Source organism: Nelusetta ayraudi, unplaced genomic scaffold, assembly GCF_046127955.1.
Source record: "Nelusetta ayraudi isolate G7.1 ecotype Tasmania unplaced genomic scaffold, CSIRO-AGI_Nayr_v1 ptg000042l, whole genome shotgun sequence".
NCBI classification, from domain to species: domain Eukaryota; kingdom Metazoa; phylum Chordata; class Actinopteri; order Tetraodontiformes; family Monacanthidae; genus Nelusetta; species Nelusetta ayraudi.
In genome coordinates, this window is record NW_027466092.1 from 10,849,202 (window position 1) to 10,876,601 (window position 27,400).

Sequence of the window (27,400 nt, forward strand, 5' to 3'; positions counted from 1 at the left end):
CTCGGCTAAAAAGACCCTCCATGGTCTGTTTATGAGCCCTCAAAAAACCCAAAACCCACCCCTACTTTAAGACTACTACTACCAGCTCTTGCATAATAAAATCTCCTCTGAGGATTTGGTTTTTGGCTCTGTTCCGTTCAAGGAATTTAAGTTTCGCAACAGTAGCAGGATTACAAACTTGAGTTGATCAAGATCTTTAAAAAGAGGAGACGCATCTGAGTTGACCTCTAACAACTGGTTTGCACATAAAAAATGTCAAAACGTTTGTACTATAATTTCTTTCTTTTTAAATGTCAGTCGGCACTTTTGGCCAGGTTAATAAATATCATTGTATTATGTGTCTCAATGCCCAGGTGAAATGACGCATAAAATTTGTATGTGCGTTATAAAACACAGGTAAAATGTATAAATATTCCGTCTTTAAGGGCAATAATATATTTAAAGGCTTCTTGGTGATAATAATTTGACCTAAAACTAACATAGTGTTTGAGTTTGTAAAACGCTCTTAACCCAACAGGAAACTACATGGAACAGGTTACATAATTAAAACCAAGCGCAAAACCCTTTTAGGTTACTGAAGCCAAAAAAAGTAGCCCCTGATTTAAACCAAGTGAAAGTTAATCCGTCGTCACTCTGCCGTCGTACCTTCTAGAGGAGGTTTTCTTCTCTAGACATTCGTGCTTCTGCTGGGGGGCCAAATTGCAGCTGAGGGCCAAACTGCCACCCCGGTCCACCCGCACTGAGCCACACTCCCTCCTGCTGAGAGAGACCAATAAGCAGAGCGGTGAGAGGAAGAAACATGTCATCAAGTCGTCACACAGCCGCAGGGGGTTGCAGGGCCTGCGACCGCAGACAGACAGAAGCTGCTGGAAACTTGAGAAGCATTTCCTCCAATGGTTGAATCAACTGATCATGAGGATCAAAAGAGGGAATGAAAACACCTGAGCCCAAAATTCAGTGGCTGAAGAATGCAATTCATTTCATCAAAACATGTCTATTTTTTCTTATAGCAACAAATGAAAAACACAGTCTCGTATGTGTGGTGTCGTTACCAACACAGGCAGAAGTACTTTTACTAATTTTTTTGAGCAATATTTGTTTAAATTATTGACACATGTTTATAGAATTCTAGGTCATTTTAATTGCTCGGTGTATTACTCTGTCAATCCTAATCAATGCGTCCTGTAGATATTTTGCTATAATTAACATGTTCAAAGTGCTTTGTGACCGCTCTATAAAAAAAATAAAAAAAAAGGCGGACATGTTTTAATTTGATTTAAAAAAATGGACAGAAACGTGCGCTCTAGCAGGAGCCACAAGATTTTTAAATAGAACTGCTTTAGACGTATCGCTATTAACATGAACTCAGTAAAAATACACACAATGAAATCCTCTCTTGATGCCTTTTGTCTTTTGACGAGTGGCAACAGAAGGAAAGATGAAGGCAGCGTGTGATGTGATGTGATGGGCAGGCAAAAAAGACACAGGGACCATTTGGCCTCACGCGTGAGGCTCCACACACCTATTTAACAGGGGCCAGCCAGCAAGTTGGGCATTTGAAGAGAAGGACTGCAGAGAGCAAGGAACTGGATCCTTTTTTTTGAAGAAGAAGAAGAAGACGACGAAGGAAAACAGAGGACGACTTTGAAACTTAAGGAGAAATCCCTGAAAGGAAAGAGAGGAGAAGAGAAGCTTTGAAGACAGAGATGTCTGTTTGCGGCAGGTGAAGAGAAGACAGATAAAGACTGAAGGCCACCAAAGGAAAAATGCTGAGTATGGAAATGTACCCCACCCTGGCCCTGGGACCACAGCGGATGGCGGACAGCTTCTACAGAGGTAAGCTGGAAGGAGAGCAAAGGAGAGCAAAGGAGAAGTTGGGATTCCTTTAAGAAAGAGTGATTATTGTCTGAACACAATGTACACTGTCAAAGTGATCTGCACCTGCTGCCATGACACTCAATATAAACTTCAAACAACAGAGATGGTTGTTGATCTAGAAATGAAACAATGTAACTCGCACCGTTTCCAACATTTTCCATGTTTGCCTTCCCACAGATCGGCAGGCTTCCAACCACATGCCGGTCTACCCCGCCACCTGTGACGTGCCGCCCAAAGCCCCGCCCCCGAGGCTGCTGGCTCCCCCGTCGATCCCCAAAGAGGCCGCAGCGGCCGCGGCGGCCCCGCCGAAGGATGACGTGCGGGTGGAGCTGGAGAACTCCTCCCTGTGGAAGCAGTTCAGCTCGGTGGGCACGGAGATGATCATCACAAAGAAGGGCAGGTGAGAGGAAACAGTGAGGTGACCTTTGATCCCCCCCCACCCTTCCTAGAAAGCGATAACCCCCACTGTGATGTCACGCAGACGTGTATCTGACCAACCTGCCTTTCCTCTCCTCTCCTCTCCTCTCCTCTCCTCTCAGACGGATGTTCCCGGGGATGAGGTTAAAGGTCACCGGCCTGAACACTTCCCTCCGCTACATCATCCTGCTGGACATCGTCCCGGCCGACAACTCGCGCTACCGCTTCCAAGGCGGCGGCTGGCAGGCGGTGGGCGGGGCGGAGGCCAGGCTGCCCGACCGGGTCTTCATCCACCCGGACTCGCCGGCCACGGGGGCCCACTGGCAGAGCCGCACCATCTCCTTCCACTACGCCAAGCTGACCAACAACACGCTGGACAGTCAGGGCCATGTAAGCGTTTGCAGCACGAGCCGAGTCGAACCCCTGGAGAATCGAGGACGAGGCGGGCAAATAGAAAAATGTTTTTGCGCTTTTCATTTCTCCAGATCATCCTGCACTCGCTGCATCGCTACCAGCCCAGGGTCCACGTCATCGAGGCCCGAGACGTGCTGAGGTGGGGGGGAGGGCAGCACTCCTTCGTTTTCCCCGAGACCCAGTTCATCACAGTGACCGCCTACCAGAACAACAAGGTGCGCAAAGTGTATGCACTAATGCAGAGGACAGCAATATTGAATGACTGATTGGGTCCCAACCATTTAAAAGTTGACCATCTTGTAAAGCTGTGTGTCTTTTTTTCTCTCTTTTCTCAGATCACAGAACTGAAGATCAACTCCAACCCCTTCGCCAAAGGCTTCCGGGAAGACGGCATGAACAGCAAAAGGTCATTTTGAGACTCGCACACGTGGGCATTTTACCCTGACAAATTCACGCTCACTGTAATTTTTCCTCCTGCAGACAGAGGGATGCCAGGCAGAAGCGCAAAATGTCTGCCCTGACGGAGAACCTGGAGGAAGGTGAGAAGGAGGCGACGCCCACTCGCACATTGTTTGGGAGGAACTTCCTCCGTCTCCTTCAATAATCTTGACTTAAAAAGACAAAAACAAAACCTCCCTCTTGTTCTGCCTCTTCCAGATGACTGTGATCCGTGCGACGCCGCTGAGCTCCTGTCACAGCCCATCTCCACCACCATCATCACCTCTACCACCGCCACCGCCACCGGCCCAGACCTGCAGGCCCTCCCGCTGGCCTCCTTGCACCCCTTGCCAAACCCTTCCTGCGGGTTCCGGCCGGAGGAGGCCCCCTTCCAGGACGCGCTGGTCCCGGAGCAGCCGCTGAACCTCGATCAGGCCTTCATGACCGACATCAGCATCACCCTGAGCGGCGTGGTGCAGGGCGCCGCAGGGAGCCACATGGCCACCGGCCTGATGGAGCGGTGGGTTCCTACACCTTGCACAAACATTGTGGCTACACAAATTGTCCATCCAGCTCGTTGGTGCTAAAAACAAACGCTCCGGTTTCAACTCCAGTGTTTGAATAATCTCGACATGTTGAAACCAAAATTGACTCATTCAAAGAGAAAGAGAAAGAGTTTCATAACCGTTGTTCTGATTTTTATTCATGGACTAGACTGGACTTATATAGCACCCAGCTCTCCAAGGTCTTTACTCTAAATCCCATCACCGTCCTCACACACACAAACTTATCGCATTCACATGCAGGCTGGATAGACGCGGTGCTGCCTTCGTCCGATTATGATCCTTGTCTATAGCTGCGTTTCCATTAGTTTTTTGCAAAATAAAAAGCGATATTTCTAAAATGTCGACAAAGTACACTGGCGATTTGCAGGTGTTTCCATTGAGTGATACGTCGCACAAACCGTAATTGTCGTAACATCTCGCCGGACGAGATTTTACAGATTCAAGCAAAAAAAATGTTTGTTTTACTCATTTTCTTTCTCTCCCACAGGTCGGACGCGGCGTCTTACACCTTCCCGCAAGCTCAGCCGAGCTCCGCCTCTTTCTCCGACCTCCCTGTCCCAGACTCCTCCAGCGGGCCCCTCCCTCCTGTCAGCTACCCCCCCATCCTCTCCTCCTCCCCAACACTCTCCTGTTCCTCCTCCACCTCCGCCACCACCACCCCCTCCCTGCAGCAGACCTCCTTCACCTTCCCCACGCCGCCCCCGTCCAGCTCCTCCTCGCCACAGCCGCTGCTGCCCTCCTCCTCCTCCTCCTCCTCCTCCTCCTCCTCAGCCTCCCCTCCTTCAGCCAACACCTATCACGCCATGGTGGAGACGATCCCTCCGCACACGCCCGTGGACGACGCTTTCCCTGAAGTTGTAGCTGCGTGTCAGCCGGACCTCCCGAACCAGATGTCGGCGCCGCCCCTTCTGGACCTGCAGGTGACCTCAGTTACTACAGGACATGAAGAACCCGCCCATCCAAACTCTTCACTGTTCATCTACCCCAGCATGCCTCCTCCTGCTCCTGCTGCCCCAGCTGCTGCTGCTCATCCTCTCGCCGGCCAAAGCCAGCTTGGCGTTGGGCTCCACTGCTCCAGATCCTCTCTGGTTGGCCACGCCTCATTTCCCTTCCCTTCCGTCCCCACACACGCACAGAGCCTCCCCTTCCACAACGTGTCCGCCGCCGGCGGTGCCGCCCTGCACCTCCCCAACCTGGGCCACCAGGCCCAGACGCCAGCTCCTGCCCTGCCTCCTGCCTTCCCTCCGTCCACCTTCGCCCACCCGTCCTTCCAGCCCTCGTCTTGCTTGGCTGTCCCCTCCTCCTTCTCCCAGCCAGCTCCGGCAATGCCACAAGCGCCGCAGTACCACCAGAACCTGCAGAATCCCCCCACCTCCTCACCCCCTGTTGCCCCTTACCAACCGGTCCCCCAGTTCAATCCTGCAGCCCCCTACCGGCCGGAGATGGCACTGCACCACCCGTCTCTCCTCCCTCAGCTCGGAGGTGAGCTGGGAATAGCTGCACCCTCCTCCATTCCCAGCGCCGCCCCCGCCCAGGCCCTCTACCCCGCCTTTCCCTCTTACCCTCTGCGGCTCTGCCAGGAGCCCCGCTCGTCCCTCTCCATTCCCTTCAGGCATCTGTACAGACAGCACCAGCACGGCCACACCCACTCGCAAGGGCCCTACCTGGATGTGAGCACAAGAGCTGTATATTAACGTGAAGCTTTTCTTTTCTGTGTGGAGATGAAAAGCCTCGATAGCGCTTCCATAGATTTGGCAGATGGTAGAGTTAGTTCCAGTGGCTAAATGTACTGCACGTGTGTGTGTATACTCGGGAATATAGTTGATGAACAGAGGAATGAAATTGATCTGTAGTCTGAAGTCTGTAAATATTTGTCAGAAATGTTTATTGCAAATGTCCATTCCAGTGTGAAAAGTAATAAATTTGTTTTTAAAGTCATGTCAGGCCACTCGTTTATTTCTGACAGAAAAAAACAGCAAAAAGAGTTCAGCCCATTTTTAGTAAAGTGAACTCAAAGTGGGCCTCACTAACCTGAATAAAATTAAAGGCAAAGGGTTTTAATTGTGATCAGAAAGAAAAATTCTTACTCATTAGGTTAACATGTGTTAAAAATTCTAGGAAAAAAAAAAAAAAGACATGAATATATACATGTATATATACGTGTAGAAACATAAAACTGTTTTTTTCCACAAAATAAAATCTCGCAAAAATGATAATGTAATGACATTGACTTGCTATTTGTCAGATAAATATTTCACTCTGGGAACATTTTTAATGGACTGATTTTGGGGGCAATTCTGAAAAGCAAAAAGAGAACACTGTCTTTTTTGGCATTCTGTCTCTGGGCCTGCTTCCCTGTTGCATAATCACATGAATTTTCTAATCTTTCGTTGCGATGACATCAACAGCTCAGTAAACATGTATCAGTATTTCAGTGCCAAAAACATGAAACCATGAGTGGCTCAGCCTGCCAAGAAGGAGACTGACAGCAGCACTCCATCATTTCCTTTAGTGTTCGCATCACTTGACGCTGGGACTCAAGATTTCTCGCCATCAACAATGAACAACTGACAGACGCAAGCTGACAGACCGGCTTAACTAATGGAGCTGCTGCCAATTTTGACCTCAAGTTTATTCCCTCATAACAACAAAAACATTGTAGAATGCGACGATCTTCGGCTCCTCTGCTTGTGCCACAGAAAATCAGCCCTCTTGCTGAAATCACCAACAGCAGCTGATACAGTTTCCCTCCAGGGTCAACTTCAATCAATGGGTCTGAAAACTGCGAGAGCGAGCAGCGGGTGGGCAGCCGACGGGGGTCACTTGGCTGCCAATGCTAAGGGTCAGCCTGATGTTTGCCCGAATTTCCAAACAGTCACTTATTAACCAGCGCATGAGCTTTAAAGATGATGAATTTTTGGAAACCGCCGCAGTCTTGCTGCTGAGCTCCCCGTCACATTAGGAAAGCCGGGCGTCACTTGTTTTCAGGAAGAGGGTGAGGTGTCATCGCCAGTTTCTATACCAGCTGTCCTCAAACTCAACAAAGAATTTTTTGTTCCTCAACAGGTTCTGATAGGATCATATTAGCGCAACAAGACAAGTTCTCTTTGCCGCAGGGTATATTCTCCCTAGTGACAGCTGAGTCATCGTACAAGTGTGTTTGGATTCACACCTCTGGGACGACGATGATGTGCTCCCGCATGCGCCTGCTGTCTGCTCACCTGTCACCGGTGAGGCTGGTGGCGACAGTGGCCTCCAGGACGGCGGTGGACAAGCCGGCCGACCGTCTGTCGGCGACGCTGGCCTTTGACGACCCCAGCGCCTTCAGGGTGAAGAGCTGGCCCGAGCTGCTGCGAGCTCTGGGAGTCTTCCGTTTCTGCTCCTTCCCCGTGCTGGTTAACAACTCTGGGAAGGTGAGGAAAGAGTTGTTTTTTTTTTTTTTTTATCTCTGTCGGTGGAGCTTGTTGGGTCTTTGCGGGTCATTGCGGTGTCGCAGGCGACTGGACTAGCAAGATGTTTCATCTCTCATCCAAAAAAGCTGCTGATCTGGTCACAGTTTGAGTTGTTAGTGTGATTCTAATCCCTGCAAAAGTCTACTTCCTATTTATGCTTTAATTTGCAATGTGGGATTATTGGTAGCTCAGGAATAGTTGCCCTCAGAATCCAAACTCGGTTACAAGCGCCATTTGGACCTACAGTACTTCTACCTGTGGGATGGTGTTGGTTGGTTCAGTGGGACACCAACAATATATTACTAAATTACAGACATCACATACAATTATTTTCCTTGGACTAGAGAAATAAATCATGTTTGTTTCCCTGTTAAAATTCTGCCGGCCTCCATTTGTATGTAAAAAAAAAAGAAAAGAAGAAAAACTATATGCAACAATAAACATGCAAACTTGCACGTTACTGTCCAATTCTCACATTGATAGGGTGAAACCCAAGTGAGTCATGACTCAAACGACCTGGTGACTACCCCACTCTGCCACCATGTGAGTGGTTAGTTCTGTTGGAACTTGCTGTGGTGTTAATTTTGGGGTTAAACAGTCAGGACGGAGACCTGCAGGCTGCTGGTCGCTACTGCAGAACCTCCCGCTCTGTTCAGGGAGGGTGGTGCCAGTTGGGCATGGATGTCACGGCTGTTACATCTCTGTCAAAACATCTGTCCTCCCTTTGACAGGATGTGAACAGCACAGTCAATCTCCTTTAGATGCAGGTACACAGTTGAGTCCTGTCCTACGTGTGTTCCTCACCGGGACGGGACTCCCTAAACCGTTTTCAAAAAGTGAAAAAGCCTTTTAGGATTATAGGTGAAACTTCTGCAAGTAATAAGTGAAGAAGTTCAATCGGTTGTATATTTCAATTCAAGACGGAAAAGGTTTGTGAAAGTAGATGTTTTGTTAATTGACCTTTACGAATCCCCAACTTCCTCTCCTTCACTCTTCTTTCTTCACCTTGGCCTTCTTCCAGCTGATGTCCATCGCTCGCACGCTGCTGGGCAGACGGGGGTTTTCCATGCTGCTGCGGCCCACTGTGTACTCTCAGTTCGTGGCCGGGGAGAAGGAGTGCGAGATCTCGCAGTCCATGAAGAAGATGAGCTCGCTGGGAATGAGACCCATGCTGGCGGTTCCCATGGAGGAGGATCTGGGAGAAAGCACAGGGTGCGACTGGGTTCCAGGGATCAGTTCATCATTAAAAATTAAATAAATAATACCACTACATAGCTTGATTCACATAGAAAATGCCTGAGGTAAAAGAGTGGAATTTAAAAGAAAAACACCAAGTGCTGGAAGCAAAATTAAGGTCAATTGAAGTGAAGATTTGCAACACAAAATCAATTCAAATGATCCAAAATCGTCATATCACAAAATGATGCTGCGTTTTGTCTCTTCACTCGCAGGGAGAAGAGATACGACGACAACATGGAGGCCATGTTGGAGTGCGTGCGAATTTCCCACAACAACGCCTGGTGCAAAGACCCCATGATGCAGCTGAAGCTCACTGCCCTGCTCAGCCCCGAGCTGTGTGTAAGGCAGCATCAACAACCCTGGTGGAAAGACAGAATAAACACATCTTGAGTCATTAGAATGACAAGCTAAAGCTATATATATAAAAAAGCATCCACAGATACATTTGTTTTGCAAAAAAAGCGAGGCATTTGAGGTTTCCTAGGCAGAATGTAACTAGGTCAATACTGTGGGAAAAAAAGATAAGAGCGCACATTTGACTGTAACACTGGTGTTTCGTTCCGATCTGAGTCTGTGCTGTTTGCTCTCAGGTGAAAGTCACAAAGCTATTAGCAAAACAGACGTTTGATTTGAACGACCTTGTCAGAGCCATGGACGGTGAGGTGCGTCGACCTCCATGTTCTCCTCCCTGTTTCACCTGAACAATGCACAGCTTTGAATGCAGAGAATCTCCGGTGGTCTTGTCTCTTTCAGCCGGTCGCCTTCTCCGGTTTAGACGAGGATGAAGCCGCTCATTTTCTCTGTGGCCTGAGGAGACTCAACAAAATAGCAGAGGTACAGCCATGAAGCACGACAAAGACAAGCTGGAGGATGAGCTGAGTTGGCAAGCTGGGTTTGGCTGTCGTGCGAGCGTTGTTTGTTCTTTCTTTTTCCCCCAAGGCAAGTGTGAACAAGGTGCGTGTTCTGGTTGATGCCGAGTACACCTATCTGAACCCAGCCCTTACTCTGGTCACCATGGCCATGATGAAGAAGTTCAATAAGGATGGCGCATGGATTTGGAACACATATCAATGCTACCTGAAGGCAAATCTCTTCATTTTTTCCAAATGGAATAAATTTGAACTTTGAGTGCTTAAAAAAAATTGCGGCTGACGGGGTAACTACACACTACACCAGTGTCCTCTCGCCGTGTGTGTGCCTCAGGAGTCCAGGTCGCTGCTGCTGGGGGATCTGCGTCTGGCCCAGGAGGAGGGTTTCTGCTTCGGAGTCAAGCTGGTGCGAGGAGCGTACATGGACAAGGAGAGGAAGCTGGCAAAGGAAGAGGGACGTGAAGATCCCGTCAACCAGAGCTGGGAGGACACCAATGACAGGTGGAGCCCAGAAAGATCCCATTTTTGTTTGGTCAGATTCCAGCAGCCTCATGTGATTCACCATCAAAAAAAAAACACCAAACAATTAAACATATCTCTCTAGCCCTCTCTTTGCAGCCTCTTGCAATAATGCTGGGTGCTCACTTCCTGCTAAAACAGAAGCTTTAGCAAACTGCAGCTTTTTTTTTAGATGGCAGAAGCAAACACCTGGCTCGTGGTTGTTGTTATTATCTGAGGGGGAAGTCAGCGTTGCGTTCCCTGTGTGATGTCAAGCAAGCAGAGGAAGTAAAGAATGGACATTTCCCACTTCCGCTGTTATTCGCTAGAAGAGATCGCTTAAATTTCCTCGAAGAATTTGGCATAAATCATTTCTGGTGACTTCCTCCGCTTGTGTTTTACGCAGCTACAATGGCTCCCTGAGTGCGATGCTGGAGGTCATATCGCAGAAGCCAGAGCGCTGCAGGATCATAGTTGCCTCCCACAACGAGGACTCGGTGCGACGAGCTGCCAAATGGTCAGTAGTGAACATAACATCAACTTCAAACAACGACATCAAACAGAACATTCAACATCTGTTTGCCGTCATAATCTCTACAAATAAAAGAAAATTCACCCAATTTGAAATTTCAATCATTTTCTACTGACACTTGTGCTGATGGAGGCTTTGGCAACTTTACTGTATCCAACTCACTATTCTTTAGTTATTTATTTAGTGGGAAAGAATTTCATTCAGTTGGAAATTTCACTGTAGAAAGTCACCAACATTTCTTTGGTATCAAGTAGACTTGTGGAACCAGCACAATGCTGCACTCAGAAATAAACAGGTCAGCTGATGGGCTTGGACACCACCTGTGACCGCTCAGCCACTGGAAACTTTGACCTGAGTTTTAACACCATCGTTATTACTGTGCAGTGATTGTGTTTGTCGTCCTCAGGATGGAGGAGTTGGGCATTAACAAGGGCGGCGGCTCGGTGTGTTTCGGCCAACTGCTGGGAATGTGCGACCACGTCTCCCTCACACTCGGTGAGCTGCAGCACTTCGGCACCGCTACTGAGTGGTGTCTAGGAAGAAATCAGTTCCACCAACTGATTTCTTGAGATAAGAATGGCTTTCATCTTAGTCTATGAAGATGACACACATGCAGTCCAACAATGTCTCCCTGCACCCACTCAGCTAAAGAGGGCTACGCCGTGTACAAGTCCGTACCCTACGGCTCCATAGACGACACTCTGCCGTACCTGCTGCGGCGAGCCCAGGAGAACCGCACCGTGCTGCAGGGGATCCGCAAAGAGAGAGACCTGCTGAGGAAAGAGCTCTACAGGAGGCTGAGTCTGAGGCGAGGCGGCTGAGGGTGAAAGCGAGTGCAGGTGCATGTGAGCTGCTGGGACAAACAGGGTCCAGCAATGTACCGTTTGGAAGTTTTCATTTTTTGCTTTTATCACACGTGCTGATAATGACAGAATATTAGTTATTTTAATCCAAGTATGCCAGAAATCTATGGTCAGCAATGGCATCATTAGATGCAGATGCTGAATGGATTAAAATTGCAATTACGTAATTAAAAAAAGGTTGGTATTAAATACTGAATTTCTGAAAACTAAGAATAAGAAATATTCCTTGTTTTTCTGAACATACCAGATTCTGGACTAAGCCTACTTTTAATCAGTCACCAGAGTACATGATGCACAAATGTTCCTGAGAGGCTGCATGTGTAATTAGTAAACAGGAGTTAGTCTATATCAGACTCTCACTTATACCTCAGCTGAACTGACCCAATTTCATCATCAGGTAATTTAAGTGCGCAGTCAAGTTTGAACGTTCAGTCTCCCAAAACCGCTTCACATTGATGCCTATGCTCAAGATTTTGTTGCTTAAATGAAACAAGTTATTACCTGGACACAATGAATAATATTGAGCAGACCAGCCTTGACAGAAGTTGGCTGTAGAGCTAATATTTTTATTTAAATGAAAAAAAGTTTTTCCATGTTTGATTTGCATCATCTCTAAGTTTATTAGCAAATAAGAGGAAAAATAAAAGCCAACAGGAAATATTTGTTCAACATTGTGTATTTAATATTTTTTTAATCAACAATGCAAACAAACCTGTTTCCAGACTGTGCTGCAGTGAACAAGTGAGATATTGTGTGTGAGCATTATTAACCACAACACCTGAGCAGGTGACTTCATAAACTAGACACTTTAAAAGCACGTCACTAAGAGTGGTGACGGCTTTAGAGCACGGGCAGTTCTTTGCAGGGAGATGGAGGAGTAACAGCGTCAGTACGGCGTCAGTGGTGGTCGTTTTGGAATGAAGACTGCTGGAGACTGAGAGACGGAGCCCCACGCGCTTTGAGATCAGTAGTTGCCCTGATTGTGGTTTCTGTAGCCGCCACGTTGGTAGCCGCCCTTGTTCTGCTGGTAGCCGCCCTTGTTCTGCTGGTAGCCTCCTTTCGAATCTGTGAACCAGGAGGAAAAATGCATTTAGCCTGAGCAATTAATAACTGACTGAGGAGCATGCTGCTACTTTTGGTCATTTAGGATCGATTGATGCTGAAAACACAGCAGTGCATCCATCTGTATCCAATAGTTTTGAAATGTAACCTTGCATAATAAATTATGATTATCTATCTACGTCTATCAAAATTTTTTGTTTGGAATTTTTTTTTTAAACGTGAAGATCTGTATTTTTTTGGTTACTATTAACAAAAAACTGCAGTGTTGTGAATATTCTCAAGCAGGCACCTATGGGCTTCCATCCAGGAGTGCACTGCAACATTTCTGCTTAGCTAACATTTAAATACATTACCAGTTAGTTACTGATTAAGTAAACATAGTTGGCAAGAACAGGATAAGAGTGAGACAGTCTTGGGAGAGCCACCATGTGTTGGAAAAAACAGAAAACGTACCTCTCTGGTAGGACTGCTTCTGTTGGTAGCCGCCTTTCTGGTCTGTAATGGAAAAATAAGCCATTATTATTTTAAAAAACAAATCCGCAGCTTGATGCAACATTTAACAGACTTAGGAAAACGCATATGTAGTGAGTAAATATAGACGGCATGCAGCTGAGTGTGTTCCCTTGACGGACCTCTGTTGAAGTAACCGCCGTAGACGCCCTGTTTGACGTCGAAGACGCGCTCGTTGTTCTCCACAAAGCTGCCCAGCTTCTCAGCCAGCTGCAGGGCCATGTTCTGCAGGGACGTGGGCTCCGTGCGGTGCATCACCACAGTCTGCGTGGGCTGGTCCAGGGAAGCCTGATGAGAAAGTGGGTTGCGGGGGGTTAATGTGAATTATATGAAACTCTACTACCCTCCTGCAAACACACGGAGGAAAAATAATGAGGCAATAAACTCACCATCAGCTCCTCGTTGATGATCATCTTGCTGATGATGCTGTGAACGGTGGGGATCTCCAACTCAAACATTTCGGAGAGTGTCTGCATGCTGAAGGATGGTGGTTTAAACAGATGTCATTAAGACTGGAGGCCAAGAGTCTGAACACACATTTTTGAATGTCGTCGTTAAAAAGCTGCATTTTATTTCGTCTTCTTCACCTGATTGAGTCGTAAACGCTGCTGTAGGTGAACAGGTACGTCCTCAGTGACTCCTCCTGGATCTTCCTACATAGAAAAAAATAAAGAGATGCTTACGCAGGACTCGGATCAGAATGCTGCCAGAACTCAGCTTTCAGCTACAGTGCAAAACTCAAGACAGCATTATTTGGAAAGGGCGTCAGGACTGCGTTCATTTACCTGACGAGCATCTCGCGCACGCGCTGCGTCTCTGGGAACAGGTCCCACACTTTACTGTTCATCTTATCGTTGATGATGAACGAGTGGCAGGTCCTCCAGTCTCCCATCTTCATGGCCTTGCTGGCCGCCACCACGTGCTCCCTCATGCTCTCTGGGGGCCCTGGGGGAAGACGAAACACAACCAAAGTTGGCGCTTTGTCGGACGGAGCTGAGGCGCAGTGAGCCGAGAGGCGGGTGGGGCGACCTACCCAGCAGAGGCTGCCTCTCTCCCACCCTCAGCTGGTGATGGAACTGCTTGCTGATCATCCTGCGACGGGCGTCAAACTCGTGCGCGGCCATGTAGGGGATCTCCAGCAGCATGGCCGACACCAGGTACACACACTCCAGCAGCTCCAGGTTGATGTGCATGTGGAAGGGCACCTGCCAAGGTCAACAGTGCAATGTCAGGGGGATGCTGCAGCAACTTCGTTCTCCAAGGGGTCAGATTATGTTCATTTTTGATTAGATATTTTTTAATCTGGTCAAGCATGGCAGCAACGATGACACATTTCATACAGTAGACCAGTGTTTTTCAACCTTTTTTTAAATTAAAAGAAATCCTATGGCACACCACCAAGCAAAAATATTATTAAATGACACTTTTTAGCCTCATAATGACAACTTAGTCTCTGAACTGATTTAGACTCACTCAGTGTGAAACGTGTTAAGAATAGAATGCCTTGATTAATCCCACATTGGGGACATTTGCATAATCACAACAACAGTGCAAAACAAGGAAAATTATATATTTAAATTGGATCATTTTTCACGACACACCTGACATTATCTCACGCTAAACTAGTGTGCTGTGGCACAGCTGTTGAAAAACCCTGCAGTAGACAAAATGACCTTGACTTCCACTCAACAAAAACTAAAGATGCTCTAGCAAAGTCAGACCAGCCAGATGGATTTTCTAATGCCATGTGCAGAGCGAGTCCTATGGTCTTGGATTGTGGAGTTTGTGGTGCGTTTGCAGGACTCACCTGTCTTCTCTTTTCGATCTTCTCCTGCTCAGCGTTCCTCTCCTGCATGTTCCTCATGAGCAGGCCCTGACCCAGGAGCTCCTTCGCTCGGCCAGAGGACTGAATGTCCAGTAGGGCATTGTGGGCGTCTTTAATCATGCCTTGCCTGAAGGCACAAATGCCAAGTTGAACCATGGTTCTGTTGTAGAGGATCTAAATGAGAGAGAAAAACAAAGTGTTTTGTGGGTTATTACTGAGTTGGTCATCGTCCTTTTTTACTCGTCGTCTCCCTGCCTGCCTACCTGAACGGGCGGGTCAGCGTGATGGATGTTGTCCTGCAGGTGGCTCATCAGCATCAGGTCGCGGGCCTGGTACCAGCGCGAGTGCAGGGCGTGGTGGTAGATGTGGCAGAGGATGGCGCAGGTGCGGATGCGGTCGGTGCGATCCTTGGCGTAGATGAACTTGCAGAGGTGGTCCATGAGCACGGCGCTGTCCTCGGCCTCGCTCTCCTCCTGGTCCTGCTCCGACTGGACCACACAAAACAACTCAGCAAATCACGCAGGCAAAGTCAAGGCAGACAACTGACATCATGGTGGGATCCCTTAGAAACTTGGATGTTTTTTTTTTGTTTTTTTTACCTTTGACTCTCCCTGGAGGCCCAGGGTGCGCCGGTGAGCCTTGTAGTCAAACTTGTAGTAGGTGTGCATGATTCTGCGCAGGTAGATGCGGCAAATCTCCTCGGTGGAGCCTTTGCCTTCCATATAGTTGAGCAGGCGGTCGATGATGCCACACACGCGGCCCTCATCTTTCAGATTGTCCACATATTCTGAGGGAGGGGAAAAAACAAAAGTTATTGTGGCTGCGGAACGATGGTGTCGTTCACGCCAGACTTGAAGCGGGGTGCACCTCTGCGGCCGGCTCGCGCCGCGCAGCGCTCGGTTTGCCGTCTGCTCTATTTTCTTTCTAATGCGCGAGCGAAAAAGCCAGAGGACAATGAAGAGTTTTCGAGCGCTGATAGAACGTAATCAAACCCCTTTGCATCAGTACGTGATCTGCGCTGCGACTGGAGCGATATTATGACTTAGCGCACGCAGCGCTCAACGTCATCCCGTGTGGCAGGTAGAAAATGTGATGTTTTCACATTACCGATGTTGTTGATGTGGTCAGTTTAAACAAAACAAGACCCCTGAAAGCGCGGCTATTCTCTGCACTTTGTGAGGAGATGGGAGCACAACATAAAGCTGTGTTGTCTCACAGCGAGGCCAGGATGGTGGATGTTACAAAAGTGGTTTGCCAAAAAAAGTTATTTGCACAGCAGAAAAGTGAAAGGAGTATTCTTGTTTAAAAAGTGATGTTCAGAATTTGATGTCATAAAGAGTGATTTGCTAAAGTTGTGAAAAATGTTCTTCCGCGTGACAGAGGACGTTTGAGAACCACTGCCCTAATGCCATGCAAGTCTATGGGGTCAAAAGTCAACTTTGTCCAAGAGACATGGGGCCACTTGCAGGTTCATCGGGATCCCTCAAGACACAGCCACGTCAAATTTGGAGCTTCTAGCCTTCCTCCAAGGTGGGACGTGACAGAGAAAGTTTGAGAACCACTAGTTTAATGTATCAATCCTAATGATAATGTATTAAAAAAGATCAATTAAAAAAGAAAATAATTTAAAAAAAAAAACAGAAATGCTGATATTAAATGAGCATGTTTATTTGTGCATTCAGAACAAGACTTTTCCCTCACTGATAAATATTGAACAATATTGCAATATTTTGAGATACTGGATTTTTGATTTGCAAAACAAATAAATTTTGGCCTGTTCGTTATTATTCCAGAATGAACAATATATAACTAGTCAAGACATGAACATGTACATCATATACTGATTGACTGAGACTTGAAGCGCAAACATAAAGGTCATTCTCACCCTGGGAGTGGGGATCAGTGTTCTGCATGATCTTGGTGAACTCTTCATCCATCCTCTCAGCCAGCGTAAGGATGCAGCCACGAACCCTGTAAGGCTGGAAAATACACAGAATGAAGGCGATTAATATTTTTTCCAATTATACTCCAGATTTACTGCTGTAGTTGGCTAATAAAGCCATTAAAATAAAGACTTTAAATGCAGAGGCACTAAAAAGCTACATCAGAGAAAAGCCGGCCATCACAAAAAAAGCAGTGAACTACCTGGTCAGAGGTGGTCAGAGTCTCGCTGTCCTCGGCGATGTTCTCTCCAATGAAGATGTTTGGGTTTTCAAACAGGATGTTCAGCAGCTCGTCGATACAGTCCAGACATTTCTTCCACATGTCAGGCTACAGAGGAGCAAATGGGTGAATTTCTAACAACCCTCACAAGAGAAGATATTGTGGAGGCTGTCGTTTCAACTCGTACCTTCATGAAGGCTGCCAAGTTGGGGTTGTAGTCGTACAGGGAGGCGATGATGTTGAACTTTATTTTCACCGTGACTCCTTGGCCCAGGTTGTGCTCAGCGGCGATATTTGCCAGAGCGTGCAGCAGTTCGATCTGAGCGGCCCTGTGAGGGGAAAGGAGGGGAAAATAGTTTGTTACAGAGCAAGAATGGTTTCAGTACTGAAGCAAATCCTTTTTGTCTCATGTGCCAATCATGGATGTGGACTGAAGTGGTTCTGGTTGGTCTTACCTGTCTGTGCCCTTTTTGCCTCTGGCTTGCAGAATCTCATTCAGCTTCTTCACCACCACGGGCACGTTGATCTCGGTGCCTTTAGCAAACATCTTGGGCTTTTCCTGGTGGCAATAAACAGTGGCATTTTGTGGATTCAAATTTTGTCTTTGCTGTTCAGAATAAATGCACTTTATAAGTTTTATGAACACACAAGCCCCCATAACTATATAATAAAGTTCCACTTCTTGGGGCTCTAAGTAAGAAAATTTGAGTCTTCCTTTACCTTCACCATAGGGGCTCCTCCCTTCACCTTCTCCCAACCTCCTTCTACTTCCTCGCCTGCCTCCTCTTCTGCCTCCTCCTCCAGACGCTCTTTCTTCTTGTCCTTCCTTCTCTTTTCAGATTTCTTTTCAGGTTTATCCGTGTCCGTGGTTCTGACGGCAACAATAACTTGTTTTGAATTGTGCATGATTTTAAAACAAATATTATACTAAAAAGCAATGATAAATTCATTTTCAAAATAAAATAAACTATTACACTTGCTCCAGTACAACCAACACATTGAAAACATGTGAAATTGGGCTCAATTTAGTTTATAAAAAAAGTAGCTACATTTTGTTTATACACTTTTCAGGACTGACTAAAACTCACTTCTTGAGGAAGACCTTGGCCAGGGATGCACTCTTTTCATCGCCTTCATCAGAGCTCTCACTTCCACTTTCCACGGTGTCTGAGCCCCAGTCTTCATCATCGTCATCGTCACTGGAAGAAGACTCATCCTGTTGGGGAGAGAAAGAACAGGATGACCTTGAGATACTGAACATTCGAAGATTGGTGTTTTACATCTGTTTTTCTTCTGCATGATCTAATGTTGCTCCAACCTACCCCAGACCCTTTGGCAGACTTGAGGAACTTGCTGGCATCTGGAGCAGGTTCCGGCTTTTTCTTGAGGAAGGACTTGGCTGTCACCTCCTCTGCGTCATCATCGCTGTCGGATGAACCTTTAGGGGAAATAAAATTTCTTTGGTCTTTGCTGTGACTATCACTGACAAAGAACACACGCATCTTTAACATATTGAAGACTTTCAAGGTGACTCACCAGAGTCTCCTGGCTCCTTCTCCTCATCTTCGTCCGCAGACTCCTGTGGATTCTAAAAAAAGATGGAACATAACTTTATGGAATATATGGACGAAATATAGACTTTCGAATTCAGTTGAACTCTTAACGAAATCTGACAATCAGCTTTTAAAATGTTAATCTTCACAGACCATGGATTTTAAACTCTATGTGACAGAAACAACTACCACCGCACATTTCTAATTAACAAATAGAAAAACAGTAATGACAAACTACTATTGGTAATAACAAAAATACTGATAAAAAAATCTGAGAAAGCTGCCTGGAATTACCTCCTTGTAGGCTGCTATTTCAGACTCGTAGTCTCTGTTGTACTTGCGGATCTTCTGACGAAGAGTGCTAAGAGCTTTCGCATTGTTTTTGTTCATCTTCTTCTTGCCCTCTTTGTCCTCCCAAAGCTAGAAAACAAAACATTATGTTTACGTTTCACAAGACTTTGTACGTGTCAGGAACATGACAGCATTTTAAGAGGTGAAGCGTCACCGTGAGGTACTGACCGTGTTCAGGTAGTCCTCAAGGTCGGCCAGAATGCGGATGTAGAAGGAGGGGACCCCCTCTTTGTCCACTATGTTCTTGCTTTTGAGGAACGCTCGGCACAACTGCTCGAACTCCTCCAGACATTTTGCCATGTCACGGATCTTCATAGCGTTGCGAATGGTCTTGATGATGTTGGTCAGTTCCTCAAACCTATGATCCAAGTGCAGGACATTAAGCGACCAATCGGAGGAAGTTTCTTGAAATGTTGCTAGAAATCGAACCACACCAACCTTTTATCTTTGGCGCTGCGCACCACTCTCTTGGTGTCCTCCTCATCATCGCTGAGAAGCAGGGACCTGCGGGGGGGGAGGAACAATAGGTGAGGCTCATAACAAAAGCTTGAAATCATGACCGACACTGAGATGTTTTGTATCTGTATTGTACTGACGGCTTGAACGTCGTCCCGGTGGTTTTGGGGGTGATCTCATCTGCCGACGAGGAGGACTCTGACTCGCTATCAGAGCCGGTGGCAAAGAAACGCGACATTGTTGAAAGAAGATGTGAATCTGCAGAAACAAAAGATTCATGTGAGAGGCTGAAAAGAAACAAGGAAAAGCCCAGCTATGAAATGTATTTTATGTTCTGTGAAAGTTTTGCTTTGTGCATAGTTTCTTTTGTGTTTATCAAAACTATGAAATACAACCATTTGTTATGCTTGATAAGTCTCAGAAGGTTGAGAATAACATTTTTATAATCTGTTTTGCTTAGGGCCCCATGGGGTCATGTACTGCAAAGAGCCATATATATTACAGGACAGAATGTCTGTGTAGTTTCACAGTCAACCAGGTCATCATTGTCTACAGGAGTCGAGTTGGAGGCGACTGGACTTTTATTTTTGTTTTCTTTCATCCAAAAGACTTCTTTCAGATGCTAGGATAGATTTGGGAGCACAAAGTGTTGAACCTCAGCAGGGAACGCCCATAGGAGTGTTGAAGTGGTGCTTGTTTGGTCATTTTCACACTCTAAATGTAGACGCATCACGAGAAATGTCGAGTTTTAAAAGAAAAGATGAAAAGACATTTTTAAAAAAGAAGAGGTTAAAAACCGACACGATTGAGTTTCAACATCTCCAGCACATCCCGAGTGCAGAGATGGATTGGAACAACTAAAATATTTACTGAAAAAGTAATTACACAAAACCATGGCACGATTAAAGTACGTTTCAACATTATTCCAGGGAGGACCAAACAGACAGGCCAGTGTTACCAGCCGACCCGCTGGCCGTTGAGATGGATTGGAACAACTATGGGACATTATCTGACGAAACTGCGCCTGCTGCTATTGTCGCTTAGCTAATCAAGATGCATTGGAACGATATAAGATTGAGACATACGCAAAAAACAATCAACACGAGTGATGGTCGATAGCCAGAATCAGTTCTGCCTCGTTACAAAACGTGCAAAACTCAAACTTAACCGTGTATTGGCGATGTTTTTCTACTGGAACGAGCCAGGAACTAACGTGGCGCGGGCCGGGTGATTGCTAAGCTAACGTTAGCACTAGGCCCCTTCGTATGATTAGCTGCAGTCACATTCAGATGAAACGATGAATAGCGTCTCCTTGTATGATTTGTTAGTCATATTCTTACCTACGTCCTTTTAAAAGTTGTCGTCTGGTGTGTCCGTACACTTATGGGTGTTGTAAAATCCAGTTTTGCAGTACAACAGCCGCAAGAGAAGACGGGCTACCGACCGAAGCCACAGAAGGCGTGCGTGAGTGCGACTCCCTCGCCGGGCGTTGACGTCAGGAAGGAAAGCTAGTCGCAAGATAAACGACGCTCAAAGATGGTCATCCACAAATGATCAGTAAACGTGATATCGCCCCTAGCGGTCACAAATGGTTAGTTCGTCAGACGAGGCGGAGGCGTAAAAATCAAAAAACAAAAACAAAACAAACACAATATTATTTCAAGGTTAAATGGATATTTATTTTAAGTACATTATTACATTATAATATTACATGCAGCCAAATGCACTGAAGCTGAAAATTCATCTTTATTTGATTTGCAATTCCATACATTATTGTTAAGACTGGAAGCGGGGGAAAAAATACTTTTGGTAGCATTTAAAATGTTATTTTAAATATTATTTACCTTACTAAAGCACTTAGGGTGTAAGTTAAAGGTCATAAAAGACCAGCAGCAGTTCAACACGGTATTCGTGGAAGTACACTAAATCGTTATACTTCAGTTATAAATGATGGTGGGTTCTTCTCATTCAGTCTTGAGCTGGTTTAGTGTACTTTAGCAGCTCTGAAAGAGAAAGAAAATTACATTAATAAGACAACAACATTTACAGCACATAAATTGGGTATTTTTTAAAATTTACAAATTGTATAGTATTGCTAACTGTTGTTACCTAAACAATTTACAATAAAAAAAAAAAAGATGTACCCTTAAGTCTTCTTATTTCTTCTGATTGTATTTCAAGTTGCTCTTCAAGCATGGTACACTTGGCACAACCTGGGACACAATAACAATTATTACATTACTCAAGAGTGTTTTTTTGTTGAGCTTTGTCTGCCACATTTTATTTTTTGCCACCAGTGTATCATAACTCAGTCTAGCACAACTTAACTTCCATATTTTCAGCTTCCCGTATTTAATGCTACTTCCTATAACCAATATTTATGTAGCGGTGATCTACACAAGAAACATTTGGTGTATTAATTGGGTGGAACTCTCTTTAATAGTGTAATCCTGTCATGCCAATCTTACCATTGCCCTGTGGCTTTGGCAGCTGACTTATTTGCTTGGTTGCCGGCTGCTTCAGTGCCCTGACTTTGCTAACATCATTGCCAGAAGTGGGCATTTCAGTGGTGTTGGCTGGCACATCTGAAAAAAATGTGGTAAAAAGCTTTAAGTTGTGGGTTGCTTCCCTTGGTGTACATTTCAGAGAAATTTGGGAATATTACAACGCACCGACTCTTGGAGTTTTAAGCGGCAGAGGTTTGTGTGAAGTTGCAGGCCGCTTGAGGTTCTTGGTTCCGTTCATAGATGCACAGGATGTTAATGTTTCAGATGGTAAAGGGACATCTGAGAAAATGAAGTGAAACAAGTCTGTTTATTTATGCACACAAAGTTCCACCATGAGTCCAAACTGCTAAATTAATGAGCTGAATGATGTTTTACGACTTTTAAATGAACTTTTCATTTACCCATTTTCCTCTTTTTGGCTATAGGCAACACTTCAGCTTTGGACACATGATGCTTCTTTGCAAGTGAAATTTTCATCACAGGGTTTGAAGCTGTAATGTGCAAAGAAAGACAAAAAAAACCAGCATTCACAAATCATGTTTGAGTTAATAGCAAGCACACAAGTGCATGATGTGTCTGCGATGAAAGAATCGATCACTGAAGTCAGACTGTTGCTTTAGAACCTGCAGGTACTTGAGGATTATCGGTGCTTGCAGAAACTGCCGGGGCGTATTTTGCTGCTGGAGGCCTGAGAGCTTGAGGTGGTCTCTGGATGCCTGACTGCAAGAAATTTGAGCGCGGTTTCTGTATGCCAGACACAGGATGCTTGGACCCTGGAGTGAGCAGAAAAGTGCGTGGAAAAACCACATCTATGATGAATTCTGGCTTAAACCATGACTTTAGCTCAGACTAAGACTGACAAACAAGTTCTTCTCAATTTAGACATTTCTGACCTGTTCGTGATTTTCATGATTGATTCTAAGATTAGAGGTCACACAGCTTACCTGCTGTTGTGGTACGCAAGTTGTAGCATGACATTCCTTTAGTCTGGAACACAAAAGAGAAGACATCCGCGAATCCCACAGTCAGTGCTTGTGTCCAATAATATGACATCACTCATTTTAAACAATAACAAAACTTACTGCTACTTGGGCTGCGTCAGATGTAGTGGCTCTCAAGGCCTCCGCCTGGCTTCTCAGTCTAGTCACGGGTACACCTGACACCAGCGGCTCGGGCCTCCCTGGGATTGCAGAGGTTGGCTTCTTCATCAAAAGCTGTGATGCAGCTTTCAAAGGAGGCTGTAGCGATTTAGTGGCTGGTTGCGTGAGGAACGTTTTCCGGTCAGAGACAATGTTGGATGACAGCTGACTGTTCGACATGACCGGAGGGTCCCTGTAGAGTTTTTTCTGCGCCAGCATGATTTTACCCTGATCTCGTTCTGCGTTCAAATTGAACATCTTGGAGTCGACCATTGGGGTCGAGGTAATCAAACGGTCTTCTCTCAGATCCAAGGATTCGTCCAAACAGAAAGTGCCGCCTCGGTTTTCCTCTACACCAATGCTTTGATGGACTGACACATCAGAGTCACCATGGATGGATGGATCTGACTTGCACTTACCTTCAGGAGTGCAGATTTTCTTGGCTTCAGAGACCGCACCGCTTTTTGTCCCATTGTGTTTTGTGGCTAGGAGAACCTCCGAGTTGTTGCCTTTGGGGCTGCCCGTTGCAGGACAACCCTTCGGAGGAGACGGCTTCTCCAAAGAGCTCCGACGCTGACTGTCGCTGGAGCTCGTTTCACATATTGTTATCGTGGCATTCTGCTTGGAAGACTTTATGTCGAAAGTGTTGTTCTGGCGGTCAGAGGTCGCGGCGGCTGCTTCTCCGATAATAATGCTATTGGTGGATCTCTGTAGCGAGTGCCTCTCAAAAGTCACATTCTGTGCAGCGCACGGAGCACTCGGCTCGACCGGTGGGCAGTTGTGACTGACAGCAGGAGGAGTTCTGTTAGTGTCGTTACGGGCTGGCGTAGGCTCATCTTTGGTGTCACTCTCTGCTCTGGGATCGGATGGAAGCTCGAGTGTCTGATTCTGAGAGCGTGGCATCGGAGTCGCGCCGTTTGCACTCAGATCAGACGCTTGCTCAGCAATTATAAATGTGCCGTTTTCTGACTCAGGTGCGTTTGGATTTAACTGATTCTCTTTGCTGCTGAGGTCGCTGTCAAGGCTCTGTGGACGATCTTCACTGACAGCGTTCATGCTGGTCGAAGGTTCGTGGAGCTCAAAGGTGGCGTTCTTTGTGTTCATGTTGCATTGTGTGTCTGAGGGAGCAGATGCGATACTAGAAGAACTGATGTCATGGGTAAGATTGGCAGGGTTCCCACAAACTGCCTCCACCACTGGTGTCTGCGTCTTCTCCAGACTTTGTGAACTGGACTCTGCCGAGGGTCGACTGTTTTCCAGAAAACTCCCCATGGAAATATCTCGAGTTGTTTCCAAGGGGGCTTTGGGGATGTTTTCACCGACACACTTGCCAGATTGTTCACCACAGTAATTCGGCTTGTTGTCAGCATTGCCATCAACTGGACCTGCTGAGTCCTCGTTTTGTACCAAGTTTGATGTGCTGAGCTCCTGTGTAACATCTACATTTTTCTCAGAGGACAGACGTCCTTTTTTCAAGGTCTCCTTTGATGGAATATTCGGGGCAACCTTAACGGACGGTGTTTTGCTTTGTGGCGAAAAAACAGTATCGCATGTAACATCAAGAAGAGTGATTTCAGGGAAGAATCTGCTATCGAGAAAACACAAAGGAGCATCTATGCTTTCAGGAAAGTCAGCCATCTTGGTGGTCGGGTGTTTACTTGGCAAGTTTCCATCATATTTTGACATTTCAGTCGGTACTGCTTGAACCTGGCTACCATCACCACTGCAGACCTCAGAGAAAGATAGCTTTTCCCAGGAAGAGTGGTGGCTGTCATGTGAGCTTGTATTTGACATAGTTAATGTGACTTCCATTTTGGGAGGGTTTGAACTAAGAGTGCAAATAGTCGAGGGACCGGTGACACTTGACTCCTGCTTGTCAAAGGTGACTTCCTGCATGGCACACGAACTGCCCTTCTCAGCATCCAAACTACTTTGTTTTAAAATAAGGTAAGTGTTCTTCGAAGCAGTAGCATTCCCTGCAGCATCACTCTCCTTTGTGGGACATCCAACAGTTGGAGGAAGAAGACTTTGAGTATTTTTTAGCAGGCATATTTGTGGAATATTGGGAGAAGGTTTGGGAGTGATGGATGTTTGCACAGGGTGAGCTCTTACAGGGGTAGAAGGTAAACTGTTGGGAAGAGCGGAATCATTTTTAGCGAGCAGCATTGTGGTATCGCACGTTACGTCAAGGAGAGTAATGTCGGGCAGACATTCATCAGCGAGCCAGCATACCTCAGTGTCACCTGGTGGTTGTCTGGAGCAGCTGCTGGTAAGTTCTGAATTAGATCGCTGGCTTAAAGCTCTGGCTGTTTTCGTACTGACAGAGCGACCAGAGTTGTTTCCTTCTGTCAAAGTCTCTGGGGACGACCCTTTATTGCCAATATTCAAGTATTTCAAAATTGGTGTTAGAGCAGACTGGATACCAGAGAGTCGGGACTTTGCCTTCACATTGTTATTTGCAGGTGCTGGGGTCGAAGAGATACAACTCTCAAACTCCGCCCCCTGTTGTGTGGAGGCACATCCCTCTGTGTCGTCTATGTGTACCTCAAGCTTTAGACTCTGACTGGTAGAAGTTATCCCAGGTGGAATATTTTCACGGCATTCGTCATCTTTAGAATTTTCCTGAGTATATGATGTTTCTACTGTGGTTGCGTTGGCCATGCCAGAGGATGTGTCTTTGCTTTCCTCAGAGTAACAAGGGGTTTTATTCATTCACTTTTCAAAGAGAAGACTCTACTCTGACTCATCACATCACATTTTTTTCCTTTCCCCAGGGTTTTTTTTTTTTGTTTCCTTGTTGGCTGCCTGTGAATTGGAGAACTGAATTAATCAAAGTATTATTTATTTAAGTACAAGATGACAATAATATCGATGGTTCCAATATGTTGCAATCAGTCTAACATCAAAAAGGTGCTAACAAGTTTCTACATTTCAATTTATCCACTCATTAAAACAGTTAAGGACCTTAAGATACATGCAGACTGACACACACGCACAGACACACAATAACGTCAGTTTGAACTGACATATTTAGAAATAAAAACGTTAAATTAAACCACAACAACTGTAAACAACGATTGCTGAGGTATGGATAAAGTACATAGTACGTTTGTAGTAATCATAACCTTATAAATAATAATAGTAATAACAAAAAGTCCCGTACGCGTGCAGCGATTAGGACGTAAACGCAACTCTAAGGTAAGCTTCCGTAATGTTGGTCTTGGTTTTACTTACCTAAGACGAAGAAAAAAATAAAGAAGATAGCTGTACGTTTACTGTACAAAAGACAAAACTGTGAATATCTTCAAAGGTCGAATCACAGTCCAAACAACATTTAGTAGTCCAAGAATGAGAGCCGCTCTGGTTCAAATGTCAGTATCCCTCCCACCGATTGGACGAGTACAGCTAATCACAGCGGAGAGTGTCTTCTTCTTGAATTTTGGACGCGAGCTGTTGAGTTGTTGCTCACTACTGCCATCTATTGTCAAGCTAAAATTAAAACGCGCCGTTACTGTTTGACAGCCAGCTAAGAGAGGTCTTCCTGCTATTATTAGCTATCATTTGCACATTTTCCAGAACACTATCATCTGTCAAGCCCTCAATGTGGTGCATTACTGTATAATATTTTACTCCTCTTAAATGTGTGGGTTTGATCTAATATGTATCTTCTTGTTATATCTGGTGGTGTGTTGGATCAATTGTTTCTTTCAAACGAATTCTATTTGAAACAAAAAACAAAACAAACTTCGATCTTGAGGAATCTGCAGCATATCGCTGCCTGGTTACCATAGACCCTCCAACCTGATCCTTTTCCGCTCGAAAGGGGAATCAGGCTTGCTGATGACCTCAACAGCTTCTGTTACAAGTTTCACACCTCCTACCCACACATTGCGACTCTCTACACCCCCTGGCGGAGAAGTATATGTGCTAGAATAAACATAGCCCTGACGCCCTGACATCTGTGGTCATGTAATACTTGAAATCCGAACCCTCCCGCAGTTTTCTATTGGGGAATCCGGCCAATAAATGATAAGGTCAGTGTGGGACTTCTGAAAAAAAAAAAAAAAAAATTCAGAAAAATGCATGCATGTTGGAAGATGTTTTGTCCACAAATGCAGTGTTTTGGTAAGACGGGACAGGAATAAGGCCCTGTTTGCTCTTGGTCATTTCATGCGTTTTTCGTATTCCGATCGGCAAAAAACACATTAAGTAACCAAGCGCAAACAGTCCAAATCCGTTTTGTCATCCGAATATGCGATGTCATCGCATCGCATAAAAACACATTCGTCACGGACGTGCGAACAGAATGCGAGCTCAGTCCACATTAACGACCACCTACTCCATTCACCTCTCCCGTGTACGTACTTGGTCGGCGCCCCATCTCCCGGCGTCGTCATTATAAAGTTACAAACAAGAAGCGAAAAGAAATCATTTTTGTTACTCGTTTATTAGCATGCTAATAAATTTCATTCCGGATTAGCGTATTTTGTCAGCGGAGCAGCGGTCGCAGTTTCCCACATATGTGATTAAATGTGCAACGTTGCATCCGAAAATTTGCCAGCCACTGTTGATCCGTAAATAAAGTCGTCACCACTCTGTCCCACCAGTCGTTACTCCTCGTTCGGATCCATACGAGCTGCAGTAGAATTAAAACAAGTGACTTGATAT

General features: G+C 45.8%; 4 protein-coding genes across 7 annotated transcripts; 2 read left to right on the top strand and 2 right to left on the bottom strand.

Moving 5' to 3' along the window:
* The first annotated feature begins 1,344 nt into the window (after positions 1-1,344).
* Positions 1,345-5,635, top strand: tbx6 (T-box transcription factor 6). Its single transcript, XM_076034349.1, has 8 exons — positions 1,345-1,836; positions 2,056-2,278; positions 2,418-2,685; positions 2,781-2,924; positions 3,045-3,115; positions 3,190-3,248; positions 3,367-3,667; positions 4,201-5,635. The coding sequence occupies exons 1-8, from the start codon at positions 1,767-1,769 to the stop codon at positions 5,405-5,407; spliced, it is 2,343 nt and encodes a 780-aa protein (XP_075890464.1). The 5' UTR covers positions 1,345-1,766; the 3' UTR covers positions 5,408-5,635.
* Positions 5,636-6,891: 1,256 nt separating this feature from the next.
* Positions 6,892-11,829, top strand: prodh2 (proline dehydrogenase 2). The gene is made up of 10 exons (XM_076034350.1): positions 6,892-7,126; positions 8,187-8,377; positions 8,617-8,743; positions 8,995-9,066; positions 9,158-9,238; positions 9,344-9,487; positions 9,608-9,774; positions 10,178-10,288; positions 10,710-10,798; positions 10,949-11,829. Exons 1-10 carry the CDS (start codon positions 6,899-6,901, stop codon positions 11,122-11,124), a joined length of 1,386 nt encoding a protein of 461 aa, XP_075890465.1. The 5' UTR covers positions 6,892-6,898; the 3' UTR covers positions 11,125-11,829.
* Positions 11,827-20,587, bottom strand: eif3c (eukaryotic translation initiation factor 3, subunit C). Of its 2 annotated transcripts, none has more exons than XM_076034347.1 (23): positions 20,427-20,587; positions 19,227-19,344; positions 19,069-19,134; positions 18,799-18,988; positions 18,574-18,699; positions 18,263-18,314; positions 18,049-18,164; positions 17,815-17,942; positions 17,447-17,597; positions 17,182-17,285; positions 16,914-17,055; positions 16,709-16,834; positions 16,449-16,542; positions 15,163-15,350; positions 14,827-15,051; positions 14,546-14,737; positions 13,772-13,943; positions 13,524-13,683; positions 13,326-13,391; positions 13,128-13,215; positions 12,861-13,026; positions 12,682-12,723; positions 11,827-12,231 (listed from the first exon to the last, which is right to left on the bottom strand). In XM_076034347.1, the coding sequence occupies exons 2-23, from the start codon at positions 19,322-19,324 to the stop codon at positions 12,131-12,133; spliced, it is 2,793 nt and encodes a 930-aa protein (XP_075890462.1). In that variant the 5' UTR covers positions 19,325-19,344; positions 20,427-20,587; the 3' UTR covers positions 11,827-12,130. The 2 variants fall into 2 exon arrangements, with proteins under 2 accessions (XP_075890462.1, XP_075890463.1); XM_076034348.1 differs by having other exon boundaries at positions 20,431-20,586.
* A 221-nt stretch (positions 20,588-20,808) lies between these two features.
* On the bottom strand, positions 20,809-26,134 carry LOC142893595 (uncharacterized). Of its 3 annotated transcripts, XM_076034345.1 has the most exons (9): positions 25,974-26,132; positions 22,676-25,537; positions 22,538-22,580; positions 22,217-22,366; positions 21,995-22,084; positions 21,759-21,872; positions 21,555-21,671; positions 21,231-21,299; positions 20,809-21,089 (listed from the first exon to the last, which is right to left on the bottom strand). In XM_076034345.1, the coding sequence occupies exons 2-9, from the start codon at positions 25,442-25,444 to the stop codon at positions 21,055-21,057; spliced, it is 3,387 nt and encodes a 1,128-aa protein (XP_075890460.1). In that variant the 5' UTR covers positions 25,445-25,537; positions 25,974-26,132; the 3' UTR covers positions 20,809-21,054. The 3 variants fall into 3 exon arrangements, with proteins under 3 accessions (XP_075890460.1, XP_075890459.1, XP_075890461.1); XM_076034344.1 differs by having other exon boundaries at positions 22,676-26,132; XM_076034346.1 differs by lacking the exon at positions 21,231-21,299 and having other exon boundaries at positions 22,676-26,134.
* Between the last annotated feature and the right edge of the window lie 1,266 nt (positions 26,135-27,400).

Bases quoted from the DNA above. Each gene is read 5' to 3' on its own strand.
- tbx6 (XM_076034349.1), top strand. From the start codon at position 1,767: ATGCTGAGTATGGAAATGTACCCCACCCTGGCCCTGGGACCACAGCGG. The intron at 2,925-3,044 runs GTGCGCAAAGTG...CTCTTTTCTCAG, and splicing joins CCGCCTACCAGAACAACAAG to ATCACAGAACTGAAGATCAA. The intron at 3,668-4,200 runs GTGGGTTCCTAC...TCTCTCCCACAG, and splicing joins GCCACCGGCCTGATGGAGCG to GTCGGACGCGGCGTCTTACA.
- prodh2 (XM_076034350.1), top strand. From the start codon at position 6,899: ATGATGTGCTCCCGCATGCGCCTGCTGTCTGCTCACCTGTCACCGGTG. The intron at 7,127-8,186 runs GTGAGGAAAGAG...GCCTTCTTCCAG, and splicing joins TGGTTAACAACTCTGGGAAG to CTGATGTCCATCGCTCGCAC. The intron at 9,067-9,157 runs GTGCGTCGACCT...TGTCTCTTTCAG, and splicing joins TCAGAGCCATGGACGGTGAG to CCGGTCGCCTTCTCCGGTTT.
- eif3c (XM_076034347.1), bottom strand. From the start codon at position 19,324: ATGTCGCGTTTCTTTGCCACCGGCTCTGATAGCGAGTCAGAGTCCTCC. The intron at 19,135-19,226 runs GTCAGTACAATA...CCCCCCCCGCAG, and splicing joins ACCGGGACGACGTTCAAGCC to GTCCCTGCTTCTCAGCGATG. The intron at 13,944-14,545 runs GTGAGTCCTGCA...TGACCTTGGCAG, and splicing joins AGATCGAAAAGAGAAGACAG to GTGCCCTTCCACATGCACAT.
- LOC142893595 (XM_076034345.1), bottom strand. From the start codon at position 25,444: ATGAATAAAACCCCTTGTTACTCTGAGGAAAGCAAAGACACATCCTCT. The intron at 22,581-22,675 runs GTAAGTTTTGTT...TTTGTGTTCCAG, and splicing joins CTGACGCAGCCCAAGTAGCA to ACTAAAGGAATGTCATGCTA. The intron at 21,873-21,994 runs GTAAATGAAAAG...TCATTTTCTCAG, and splicing joins AGCCAAAAAGAGGAAAATGG to ATGTCCCTTTACCATCTGAA.